This window comes from Sinocyclocheilus rhinocerous, unplaced genomic scaffold, assembly GCF_001515625.1.
Source record: "Sinocyclocheilus rhinocerous isolate Xijiao unplaced genomic scaffold, SAMN03320098_v1.1 scaffold1292, whole genome shotgun sequence".
Lineage (NCBI taxonomy): Eukaryota > Metazoa > Chordata > Actinopteri > Cypriniformes > Cyprinidae > Sinocyclocheilus > Sinocyclocheilus rhinocerous.
Window position 1 is genome coordinate 1,050,020 of NW_015656599.1, and position 13,934 is coordinate 1,063,953.

Here is a 13,934-nt window from a genome sequence, read left to right on the forward strand (position 1 = left end):
CTGAAGTCAAACACCGCCTAACACACACACACACACAGCAAGGACACGCAAGCAGGAAACACACACACCAACGGAGAGAAAGAGAGCAAAACACGTCCTGAGTGAAACCAAGCTGCAGGTAAGAGATCCTCGTTCTTTAAGAACTTCTTGAAGAGAGTGAATGAAAGGAAAGGATGAGAGTGTTGGATAAAATAAGACGAGAGGATGCTAGCAAGAAAAAAAGAAACTACTAGACAAAGTGGCAATAAGAGAGATTCAGGAGTGAAGATGCTATTCACAAGAACTGAGAAGTAAAGAGATAAATGTTTTAATTGTACTTTTCTTTTTTGACACTTGCAAAATAGCACTATGGAAATACTAGGTATTTCAGGTATTTTTACAATTTTGTAGTCATAGTTTTTAGTTTTGTACCATGGTCACTTCAATGAACACCATGGTATTCTAAGCATGCTATTTCAAAATTTGTCCAATAACTGGACTTTGTAACAGATAGTAGTAATACAATGTTTTTTTGTACATATGTGATTGATAAATAATTTTAGAACATTTAATTTAAAAAATACAACTTTTTTGTACCATACTACATATTCTATGAAGCAACGATTTTGAACACGTATCTTCGTATTCTTAGACATTTACCATGACCTAAATGGGTTTGGATAAGTACAGTGATAATACCATGGTATAACACTGTATTCTTTGAAGAACACCATGTTTAACAAACATGTCCAAATACCATGCTTTTTGAGATTATACAAAAATCTCAGAAAATCTCTGATACTTCTAGGTATTTCAAAGATTAACATATACGTGTGTGTGTGTGTTTGGGGGGTTAGTGTATGTATATCTATATATATAAGGCCCCCAACATGATAAAAAACAAATTCTGTGAAAAAAAAGGCTGTTAAAGTGTTTAGACATGCGTTTAGACATCATAATTATGAAAAAGAAAACAAAAAGAAAGTGATGCACAAGAATACGTGGAACCGAGTTACAGAAGAGGAGAGCATGATGTTAGATATACAGTATGTGACGAAGAGAAGTGATGTGTGATACAGAGGTGTGTCCTCCAATGTCATATGTCCATGTCAATCCTTCAAGCTTAGTTAAATCAAAAGAGACCAAGGACAATTAATGCAGAAAAGCTCCTTCATTCCTCAAGAGATGGAATGGAGCTCTCAATTACGATTTGTTCAAGTACCAGTAACAAGTACTTTGTTTTAGATGTTTTTTTTTTTATTTCTTTGGAGAAATAGACACACAAGAGGCATACAGTAAGAGCTATAAAATGACAGCACAGCTCTGATAATTTAGTCTTAGAATCTAATTTAGAATCTAATGAGAAACTGAAAAAAATAATAACAAAATAATATATTTTAAAAATACAAAAGTTATGTACATTTTGGGACTTTATTTAGAAATCAAAAAGGTTCTATAATATTAATTATATACATAATATTTTTTAACAATATTTTCATTTTATTATTTTATATATGTAATATATACTGTATGCTGTATGCATATCTGTATGCTCAGATATGCACGCTGCTGCAATCCACTATGGCCACAGAACGCTGTAGGGTATACTGGTGTTTCAAAGTGTGTAACTGTACGCTAACACACGTGTGTGTGTGTGTGTGTGTGTGTGTGTGTGTGTGTGTGTGATGGGCATGAGTGGGCATCTGTTCTCACTCCGCCATCTCTGTATGTTTAGATAATGCTGTAAATCTGCTGAGCTGTGGGTCGCTTGGTTTGTTTGCATGAGTAGGAGTGTGTAGGTGAGACGTGTTAGATGTTACCAGCTAATTACATCTTGGCAGTTGCTTTAAGTGTGAGCACGCATGTGTGTATGTCCGTGCACGCTCGTAGGCAGCTTCCAAAACTCGATGTGAAAATCTCCACAAACTCAACAGTACAGAGCAAGTATCTGAGCGCAGGCTCAGTAACATCAGATGAAGAAACTATTTCAGTACCACTGCTGCTGTGAAGCCCTAAAAATGGCTTTTGGGTCATTTGTGTGGGCTAACTTTGTTATATAGTGCAGGAAAGTAACTCAGTCTAATAATTGGCTTCTTGAGCCACACCACGATAAAGTTAAAATTAGACCATTTTAAGCGAATGGAATTTTGTTTGATATTCCTTATGAAAGAGTACGGTACAAATTAACACTCAGAAATGTGACACAACCCGACAATACTAGAAAAATCCTGTTAGAACCAAAAAATTGCAGGATGCCGGACTAATATCAAAAACTAACAACAAAATAACACCTTTCTTCCTCATATTGGGTTACGTTTTCTTTTCTTTTCTTCTCGTCTTTTTATTACATGGTTAAACCACACTGGAAATTAAACAAGACTTGGAAATGTGTGAGAATGTGCCACAAACACACTCTGCTATGTGGAAATGTGACAAAGCAATTTCCTTCCCCTTGTTTTCCCAATGTAATATATGTGCTAATTAGCCTAGCGCTGAGAAAAGCTCTCAGTAGCATTAGCATTGCCACCGTACCCTGCAAGGTAGCACTCTTTTGAAAGTCATATTCTTTTTATTGTCTTTTTCCACAGTCTTCTGCAATTGATTCATCTCAAACCACTAAACTCACAGGCTACATTCCCGTTGTAGATCATTTCAGTCTTTGTTGTGCTAGCGATGTTGGTTCACCTAAAAATGAAAATTCTGTCATAATTTCTAACTAACCTCATGTTGTTCCAAAACTTAAAGGAACACTCCACTATTTTTGAAAATAGGCTCATTTTCCAACTCCCCTAGAGTTAAACAGTTGAGTTTTACCGTTTTCGAATCCATTCAGCCGATCTCCGGGTCTAGCGGTAGCACTTTTAGCTTAGCTTAGCATAGATCATTGAATCTGATTAGACCGTTAGCATCTCGCTCAAAAATGACCAAAGAGTTTCTATATTTTTCCTATTTAAAACTTGACTCTTCTGTAGTTACATCGTGTACTAAGACCGACGGAAAATGAAAAGTTGCGAAGAGAGTCAAGTTTTAAATAGGAAAAATATAGAAACTCTTTGGTCATTTTTGAGTAAACACTCATTTACACACTGAATTGTGATTGGTCTTTTCTTTCTTCAATCTATCTATCTACCTTATATAGTCACCTACAGCGCAGAAAATATGGTGTCGCATTTTCAAGCCAAACAAAAACCTGCTGAGTGTCATGATAAGTAGCAATGGCGTAATTCGTTTTTCGTACACTTTAAAAAGAGCAAATTGACTTTCTAAAAAGAGAACTTTAAACATCCAAAGGGTAACATTTTAGAGAGTGCAGATGAGCAAATGTGCAAAAAAATACGTATTCCAGATGAAAATGCATATATTTTATAGACACTTGGGTGACATATATTTGCTTTCAGGCAATCTAGTTAGCAATAAGTTGGCATATTAGCTGAAAACTATGAATTAAGTGATATGAAGACCTCAGGGCTTGCGCTGCACTCAATATCGAAGAGAAGTAGGTCGAGAACAAACTGAGATAGATCGACTAAAAAAGCCTAAAAATAAGTTTATGAAGAAGGAAGTGTAAGCTATCTTGGCCAAATATGTCAACTTGTGGTATGAACCCAAAAAAGCCAACAAAAGACACATTTAACTGCAATAATACTCAAACACAAATGGCTATCCTTCTCTTTCACTTAGCAGAACTCTACTGAAGGGGTCTTTCCTGTTTGGTCATATTCAGAGAGTTATTTCCGCATGGGATCAAGGAGTCAGAGAACATATCTAATTATAGCACGACTCTGGGGGTCACAAAGCACTCTGATTTCAATTAAGGAGTCAATCACCTCCGAAATGAGCTCATTAGCATGTGGCCAGCCAATAGGGAGGTGTTTTTCCTACCTAAATGAGTGACCCAGTTTGGCTCTTCTCAACTGGGGGATCAGAGCAGGATATAAAGAGAAGAGATCACTCTCTGGGGCCATGACACATGACAAAGGAGTTTAACCAAGAATGGGTGTCAGTTATTAACCTGCTTATCAATGCTTATAAATGGCCAAAATTCATTAATTTGCAAATGTAATGGGTTAAAAACTAAAAACTTGAGACTGAATTTACAAAAAGTATGCTAAAATAAATACCTCTCTTATATCAGACAGATAACCATTCAAAACAAGAACTCTGGGACTCTCACCCCCAAGCTATCAGCCAAGATCAGGTGTGAAATAGCTGTCCTTTGCGAAGCGGACCATGAAAATAACCGTGAAAGTACAATAATGTGCAAGTGTGAATACAGATAATCAGTAATAGCCGACTTTAATGCTTAAACGTTCTATATGTGACTATATAATGCTTAAAATATCTTCTCCTAGATCGCTCATACCAGTAACAGTATTTCTGATAGCCAAAGTGAAGGACTCCAATGGAAACAGATCCATTGAATCTCTCTATAATGGCTCTCTCTTACGGTCTAAACTCCTTACAGTGATACAGAGGAAAGAAAAGACTTTGATTTTCAATCAAGCACCCTGTCTTGTGTCCCGGGAAACAGCCATCACATAACAAATGAAGCAACATATTCTGTGATATCTACATGACACTTTTTACTGACTTCCTTTTTTTACTACAGGATCAGTCTCATTTGAGAAACCTGGATTAATTGACTGACCCTCATGTCGTTCCAAACCCCTTTGGCTTTCTTTCTTCAGAATCTGTGGCACACAAAATAAGAAATTTTGAAGAATGTTCACGCTGCTCTTTTCCATAAATGAAAGCAGATGGGGACCAACTCCAAAAATGACAAAGAAGCACCACAACAGTAGTCAAAATTACTTGTGCACTATATTCCATGTCTTCTGAAGCCATATGATGATTTTGTGTCAACATTTTACACTTTTCACTGAAAGTCCAGCTCTCAAATTTAACTTTTGCTTCCACATATTCAAACTTGCCATGTCACAATCAAGTCCCTTTCACACAGAGATTCCAGAAAATACACTAATAATGTGTCCCAGGATTTGGGATGTGTTTGCATTCACACAGAAGGCAGTTAAGGCAATTTTCCAGGATCAACGCTCTGTGTGAAAGGGGCTTCAGATTTCTGCTGCCAGAAGATCTGTAATATAGCACACACGTCAAATGGACCATTATGTTTTTGATAGCCTGTGCTCCCTGTATGCTTCCCTTTGTGGAAAAGAGCAGCATGAACATCCTACTCAACATCTCCTTTTGTTCTCAAAGGAAGAAAGTAAGTCAAACAGGATTGAAATGACATAAGTGTGTAAAAATGATGACAGAATCTGAATTTTTTGGTGATTTCTCCTGAATAAAAGTGTCTTGCTTAAGGCTACAATAGTGACAGCTCATGAATCACTGCTTTTAAAGCTCGAACCTGCAGCCTTTACCAAATATTTAACCGCTAAGCAACACCACCCACATATCTATCTTTCCCGGTCTTGCTTTCCAGATCTTTTGTTGTTCTATCTGGTGTTATGAGAAGTGTAATCTGTCACTTTCTCCCTTTCTCTCCCGGCCACACGTCTACAGCAGAATAAGGCAGAAGTCTCGTCCGCTGTGATCTCCATGTGGAGAGCAGCATGCTTTGAATCATGTGCTCTCGCATGAGAATATGAAGACAAATGTCCAGCACCGTCTGAGATTTATCAGCACACCTGCTACATCGATCAGGATGGGACATCATGGGAGAAATGTTTTGAGGAGATAATAAAATAGGGACGTGTGTGTCGGAAGTGTGTCAAGGTCGAAAGCGTGACAGAATATGACCTTTTGGCTCAACCAATGGCATTTTAAAAAACTGGGGATTAAATATTTGTCCAAATAATGGAAGACAAAGAGAAAATGGGAAATGGGAATCAACCCAAATCTCATGAGAAAACTATTTGACGAGGTGGCAATTTTATATGAATTCGTACAGTGAGACTAGCTCAAAAACATAAAAATTTTTGAAAAAAAGAAAAGAAAAACTAATTATGAAGGTCTACCCCTAAACTTAACCATCAGTGGAGAATTAAGCAGAATGTACGAAAATGTACAAATTATATTATACAAATTCAAACAAATTTGAATTGTTTTGAATTGCCATGAGATTGTGTTGAATCAACCGTACGCTCAACATCAGGTTTATTTACAACAGCGCCACCTTGCTGAGTGCAGGTATAGACATGATTTTATTTTATTCAAAATTGTTTAGCCATTAAACTTTGACTCACACACACATATTCTTACCTACAGATGGGCGTGGGCTATAAATCACGTTTTATGTCATTTCTTTGTGGTCGCACCTTATGTGATTGGAATGATAGAATGGTGATCCGGTCTAACAGCATTGGGAGACACAAACAAAAAAATGGATGCAACTTCCTTGCAGGAGTGCAAGTACTCCAGAGGACAAAGAGGGAGGGATGCATTAAAGGACAGTGTGAAAAAGCAAAAGGAGGAAGCAAGACTGATGGGTGAACTTAGAGGGAAGAGTGGGAGAGATTAAACGAGGGATGGAAGGATAAAGTGAAGAGTGGAAAAAAAGAGCAGAGAATATATTCAGACAAGAAGAAAGATAAGAGAGAGAGGCAGAGGGAACGTGACGGTGAAGTAGGTGGAAGACAGTGATTAAAGCACCCAAAAATTAACCAAAAAGTAGTAATTTATTCAACCCTCATGCCGTTCCAAACCCTTATGACATTTACTTCCATAAGTCACAAAAGGGAAATTTGTGAAGAATATCCTGGTTGCTCTTTTTCTATGCAATTACAGTGGATGGAGATTGAGGCTTTCGAGCGTCAAAAAGAAAGCAAAATCACGTTAACAGTATCATAATAGTCCATTCGACAAGTTCATTATGAGTAATCAGTGAATTTAACTTGTAAACTAGATCAGTCTGATTCGTGAACAAATTGTTCATACGAATTCATGCACAAATAGCTATTTTGAGTCAGATCTTTTGGTTCAGTAAGTTCAGTTGGTTCACAAACCCAGTATGAACAATTTATTCATGAATCAAACTGATCTAGTTCACAAGTTCAACTCACTGATTCAGTGATTCGGAAATATAATGCAAAGGTCGTATGGATGACAAGCTTGAAAAACTCCATTTATTGGAAAAGAGTGATCTGTATTTTATGAAAAATATCTTCTTTTGTGTTCCATGGAAGAAAGAAAGATTTGTAATGACATGAGGATGAATAAATGATCACAGATTCTTGGTGAACTATCCCTTAAAAAAGCAGCTGAGGAAAAAAAAGATGATGATGAATAAAGAAATTAGCAAAAGAAGTAGAACAGGGCAGGAACCATTAATGGGGCAAAGATTTGACCTAGAAAACAGAAAGACACACACGTCTCTTTCTGTGTCTGTATAAGAGAAGTGTTACAGATTTAGTGTCGCCACTGTAAATCTATTACAGCATGAGTAATCAAAACCACAGAACTACAATGGCATAGAATCAGCAAACTAGATTTTGACATTTTCACAAGAAAATGTGTGGTGTTTGCCGACACGAAACTCATTGCCGTGATTGCCGGGGTGTTTTGGGTGGGTGCCAGGAATTGCTGTGTGGATGCTGGGGTGTTTTGAGTGGACTGCTGTGTGGTTGCTAGGGTATTCAGAGTAGTTGCTACGGTGTTGTGGGTGGTTGCTCACTAGCCCAAGTCAAAAAATCTCACCCTCAAGTCTCTAAATATGACTTAGGTGCCTCTTTCAATCTAAGCCTATGATTTTTTAGCCAAAATAGAGTATATTATGAAAAGTAACAGCACACTTCTCAACAAGCTCAACAAGCTGCATAATTTGAGATATCATTCCTGTCCGTAACACAAAATGTGTGAGACAAGCTACATGCTGAAGTTTAATACTTAAGAGTTATGGGTTTGGTCACATCAAATTTGGTCAAAATTAGCAATATTTTATACATAAATCAGAGCGAATTATAGAAACATACTCAGAATTCTCTATAAATGGAGCAAACTGTAAGTGACACTGAGAGTCTTGTGGAAGAGTCTCAGCCTCCACAGTTTTGTCATAATCCTCTGACAAAATTTTGAAACAAATGTTTGAGGTGTACGTTGTGTAATAACCTCCTGACCAAATGTCAGAGCTTTGTGTGGTGCCTACATGCTTGAGCATGTAAGTATGTGTGTAGTATGTAGAGTGTAGGCTGTTAATGAAAGTGTTTCCAAGGAAACGCTGGTATACCTCTGCTCTGGGTGCGGAGAGAAGGTCCGCTTTGGGCTTTACGGTTTTTCTAGTAAGAGAGAGAGAGAAAAGAAACTTCAGATGAATAACAGAAGAAGAAATGGTTTCTACAACATTTTCTCTCGAGTACAAGACAGTCAAAGTGAAAGGCTGACAAACCTAAACGAGAATTTTATTGCTCAGAAGATCCTCTTGTGTAGCTCCAGAGACTTAGGTTATGGTTCATTTAAATATCAATTTTGTCTGTTTCTCCAAAAACTCCTTAGCTCAGATAAATTGGTCTTAGAATAATTTGATGAGAACCATTCAAGACATTTGATTTGGACCTTGTCAAACCACTTACTTTGAGACATTATTGAGCTCTTATAGACACAGAAGCAGCTAAATTCTCCATTTGCTATCTATTTAATCACATTAAACAAGAAATTAAATGCATCTCCTTTGTGGTTTGTCTTCCTTATGGAAAGACGTGACTGACAAAGCCACAAAAGTTTTCTATTGAATAATGGCAGCAGAAAGTTAGCAGAACAGCAGGATCCTGTAAAAGTATGCAGTGAAGTGCTGGAAGGAGAAATGAGGGATTGTGGGTAGGCTCCTACACTTTGCGTGTGGGGGGCCGCAGGCGGCGCAGGGCCCGGGGGACCTGTTGGCTGTCCAACTCGGTCTGGTAGAAAAACATCCGTATCAGATCGTCCAAGAGTACCCAGGTAGGCAGACAAAGCAACCTCTAAAGAACAGAGAGAGAGTTTAGACTTGTTTAGTAGGATGTTTTTCGCTGGAAATGAAATCAAATGGGGTTTTTTTTTCAGATAAATGTCATATTTAAATATAGTATTGAATGCTATTGAACAGAAAATGCCATTTGAGATGTGATGAAAACTACACTGTGGCGGAAATTTCCATGACTTTTAGAAAAAAGAACAAATGGCGTAATTCTCCATTTGCATGTATATGTGCTTTATATCTACAAATTAAATCAGTAAGAATGTAAAAAGTTTATTTTCTTAAAGTACACAGGCTCAAAAGTTCCCATAGTTGAAGAATCACCCTTAAATTAAATCAAAACTGACAGACAGTGACTTAGGTTTAAAAAAAAAAAAAGAGAGAAGTAACAAAAAGAGGAACCGTTTTCACAGTGCTGTTCGTACTGCAAAGATTACAACCCCCAAAACACATGAGTGCAACAATTACCAAACACAGCTCCTACCAATACAACATGACTGTGATAAAACTGAAAACTTTTACAAAATTTCAAGACTGACTCACCTTCATGTAATTGTTGAGCTCTGGGATTCTGCTCTCTGCGATCTCCTTTTTGTTTCCCATAAACACCTTACCTGTGGCAAATTAAACAAGTGGCAGATATAAGTATTTATGTCTCAAAACAAATTAGTTTGTAAACTAAACAATCAAAAGCTAGCTGAAGGGTGCCTCTGAATCTCTTTACTGCTAACGCTAATTAGCGCTTAGCGTAATGTGTGCCCAAATATTACACTAAATTACTTTCTCATTTGTATTTTTGATTTCACCCAATGGAAATGTTAATAATGTGCACAGTGAACAACGATGAGAGGTCGGTCATTAACGCAAGGCACTTTATGGGATCCGAATGGGAGAAGAAGAAAAAAAACGAAGATGGATCCATTCATATAAGTTGGTTTGAATCCAATTTTAACATAATTTTAATAGCTATGCAATAATTCCCTTTAATCTTAAAGAAATCTTCTAATTCTCTTCACTTTCTGTCTTTTCTAATAAGCTTCTTTATTATAAATCTGCATTAAATAAGCATTAGTGAGATCTGAATAGTACGAGCAAAGCAAGGAGACGTCCCTTTATAGCGCATCAGAGCAGACATTGCTAATGTTCTCATATAAACTTGCCAATTATCTTTCCATTGCATAATCAATGCATATTACTCATTGGCTCGAGCAATCAATTGTCATGAAGACAGTAACATCTAAGGCTAATTTGTAATATAATTGGGCTTGATTTAACTTGGCTCCACTGGGTTACGGTTTAGCTAGCAGGAAGCTTTGAAGAAGCTTTGGTGGAAAGTCGTGGAGAGACACCGAAGCCCGTCGGATTGCAGTCTTTAGGTGACCTTAATGAAACAGTGGGTAGGGTGCCAAAGAACGACCTCTCCTTCCTGCTGAATTCAATTATACACATACTCGTTTGGTCAAAGACGAAGAAGGGGACAGACAGGGAAAAAGAACGAGACAAAGAGAAAGAGACAGCAAGAGAGCTGAGACATAAGGCTGATTAAAAAGGGATCAGAGAAGAGGTTAAAGACATTAGAGACTAGAGAATGAAACAAGAGTAGACAACACTACTACGATGACGTAGATGACGTTATTACTTCTTCTATAGAGTTGGTGCTGAAGCAAGTACTGGTTCACATTGCATTTAAAATTTGACTGGTGTTCATGTTGGGTTCTGTCAATTCTCAGGCAGTCTCAGACATTTGGGACCTTGCAAACAAATTCAAAAACTGTATTTCCTTGTGCATGCAAATATTTGTGTGTGAATAGATGAAGAGGAAGTAGATGAGGGCAAGCAGGGACAGACAATGGTGTCAGTCGAAAGGATGCTACTCATCTCATTTTCCTGACAATGCAATATTATCCTCTTCATCTGTCTCTGCTGTTCTTCCTCCCAATCATAGAAGTGCTAGTTAATCAGTAACTCTGTGGGAAACACTTTAAGTACTCAAAGGACAAAGTCCTCCTAAGGAGTGAACTTTGACACTGGAGGAACAGCATTGGAGAGAATTAACATACATGGCAACTGATTACAATGGGGTGTGGGACAGAAGAAGATGGTGTAGTGATTAAGTCTAAGGGCTCCCACACAGGGTGTGATCCATGATCTGGTGTTTTGAGATCCTTTCTACAAACTTACAGTTGGTTCCTACGTCTAGCCCTGGAGTGTCCAATCCTGGCCCTGGAAGGACAACGTCCTGCAGAGTTCAGCTCCAGCTTGTCCCAACTTACCAGCCTGGAAGATTCTAGTAATCCTGGTGACCTTGTTTACCATGATTCAGGTGTGTTTAATTGGGCTTGAAGCTGAACTCTGCAGGACAGTGGCCCTCCAGGAGCAGGATATGGCACCCCTGATCTAGCCTATTATTGTTTTTTGAACATCTTCTTTGATTTTTCTGAGCTCCACACACCTAAATTCCTGAGGAATCATCCTCATCCAGGTGATCATTAGTTGACGGGTTGAAGTTATGGCCTCACAAATCTTATCTATCTGGTCGTACTTGTTTCTTCTGCTTTCATCTTGACAGTACCTGTGCTTTGTCATCCTTGTCGAAAGTTATTCAGTGTTGAATGTCGAGTTTTGGGACTTGGATCAGATTGCCAGAGAGATGACTTTTGGCTGCTGTCAGTTTGGTGACAATCCAAGTCATGATCATTGCACTCTTATGCGAGGCACTTGACCTCAGGTTGTTCAAAGGCAGGAGTGTCCAATCCTGATCCTAGAGGGCCACATTTCTGCAGAGTTTAGCACCAACCCTAAGCAAACACACCTGAACCAGATATTCAAGATCTTCAGAATTGCTATAAACTTCCAGGCAGGTGGGTTGGAGCTGATTGTAGAAGAGTGGCCCTCCAGGAGCAGGATTGGACAACCCTGCTTAAGGTGGACTGATCCTGTAATAAGTTCATGGCCTTGTTGAAGGTTGTGGAAACCAATTCCACTAGCTCTGGTTGTGCGGTGAACCTTAAGCAAGAACTTTCATGGACTATGCCAATTTACACAATGCATCTAGTGAAGTGAAGTGACGTGTGGCCAAGTATGGTGACCCATAACCATATCTAACCAACTTGTTGTTCAGTTCAGTTCCCATACTGCACAAATTTAATTAAACTTCAGTTGTCACTACCTGAGCTTTCGGGGAGTTGAATTTAGTTGTACTTATGTGGCTGTTGCTCCAAATCGGATTAAGCGCTTACAGTAGTGACATGACAACCATATTTAGCTGCAGTGTGTATGAGGCCTGTGCTACTGAACCTAGATTTCCCCAGAGCTCTATACTGCTGTTGTTTTAGTTGAGACTGTGCAACAGCGGCTTAGTCACAGACCTGGCAGAGTAGGTAGTTGGCAGGTGTAGTATCCCGGCTGGGCTTCAGCTGAGTATTTAAGCTCCAAACTCTGGTGCAGAGTGAAGAACTGACGATACCTTCTGTAGATCAGGTATTTACTGTTGCCTTTGGTCTTCACCTCAATCACGAACCTCTGTAAGAAGGTGATAAAGAACAAACATTCCAAAGACTAAGGTATGTAGTAGTGTAAGAAATTCAAAAACATTGAGAGTGACACAAAGGCAAAAGACGCCAATCTGGGCGTGTACACAGACAAACAATTTTTAAAAAATGTAAGACTGGCATTTCAAACATCTAGTATTGTGTGGCTGTTGGTTAAACATAAACCACAGGTAGTAGGCAGACTATAAGGCAGCCAAATTATAGAAGACAGGCAGACTAGAGGAAAGGTCAACGACAGGGGACCAGGTCTGGGGAAACTCACATAGTAAACAATGAAACCTTTCTTCTCCTCAATATCAGCAATGGTTGCAGTGACCGGGATGTTGTCTGGAAGCTGGTCGAAATCACTGTCCGGTGAACAAATGTTACAAACATTTTGATTAGCACAGAAAATATGACCTTAAAATATGTGTTGCTGTTGTTTTTAAATCAATGTTACAGTAATTAATTTACAAGAAAGTAATCTGTTCCACCATTAAAAGCAAATTTTGTGTGTATGTGTGTTCACATAATATATAGGTATATATATATTTTTTATTATTAACAATAATAATAATAATCAGAAATCAAATGTCTAAATTATACTTTCTGAGATGAGAATACTTTTCTATGTGGTTATATCAAAGTTTTAAAATAAAGTTTCTGACCCACAATTTACTTTTTCTTTTTAATTTATGTGATACATTTAAATAATTTTCTGAATAATCAGCATTGTCACAATCTTGTATTAAATATTGAAAACGCTCAACTACTCAAAGTTACAGATTCATTAATTGTTGTTTTTTAATGTGGTTAGTAGGCCTACTGTACATAGTATAGTATGACACATGGTGGACTAGTCTATATGTTGAGTGAACTACACTAGACTAAGTAGTCTGTGCATGATCTGATGTTTTATTCGGACCCAGAATAAGCCGAGATGTTCATAGTATACTACAACCTACAACCATGTACTGTACTACTGAACATTATATTATAGTAAACTATACCACAGCATAGTTAAAGTATAGCTACAGGTTAAACTAAATAGTACACACACACTACGCCCTGAAAGCGACTCATTCATTTCATGAATATTCATGAGTAAATAATTACAAAGACATGATTTCGCTCACCTTTCATCGCGCAGCTGTTGCGGGAGAGACATGCTGGATGATGCGGGATGTCAGAGCTCTTCAGACGCTCACAGACAGAGACAGACAGAGTTTAGTTCAGTAAAGTGGAAGTGAAGCTGCTGGTGGTTTTCTGAGGCGGGTTTAAAGTTGTACGTAAACCAAAGGGGAACTGAAAGAGTCCCGGTGGGGGACTTTAGTATGAGATGTTTACATACTAACACGAAACATGCTACTGAAATGTTTCAAGTGGAAACAAATTTGAAATGTTCTTTTTACTTGACGCGCAGTGTTTAAAAACGCTCAGCGAAACGCGACGCGACGCAACGTCCAAGAGATGCATCATGCAAGAACGCGACCTGTGTAACGCCCACTTAAACT

General features: G+C 38.2%; 1 protein-coding gene across 2 annotated transcripts in view; it reads right to left on the bottom strand.

The window, feature by feature from the left end:
- The window catches only part of ncf4 (neutrophil cytosolic factor 4), a 19,992-nt gene that overhangs the window by 5,685 nt on the left and 373 nt on the right, over window positions 1-13,934 (bottom strand). Inside the window, exons 2-8 of one of the 2 annotated variants that reach the window (XM_016528026.1) lie at window positions 13,557-13,570; window positions 12,704-12,788; window positions 12,259-12,412; window positions 9,434-9,504; window positions 8,767-8,894; window positions 8,168-8,216; window positions 1-17 (exon numbers count right to left, since the gene is read on the bottom strand). The exon at window positions 1-17 is cut by the window's left edge and continues 82 nt beyond it. In XM_016528026.1, coding sequence (XP_016383512.1) covers window positions 1-17; window positions 8,168-8,216; window positions 8,767-8,894; window positions 9,434-9,504; window positions 12,259-12,412; window positions 12,704-12,788; window positions 13,557-13,570 — 518 coding nt within the window. Of the gene's footprint in view, window positions 18-8,167; window positions 8,217-8,766; window positions 8,895-9,433; window positions 9,505-12,258; window positions 12,413-12,703; window positions 12,789-13,556; window positions 13,903-13,934 lie in introns of those variants that run through there. The other variant, XM_016528025.1, reaches the window with a different exon arrangement.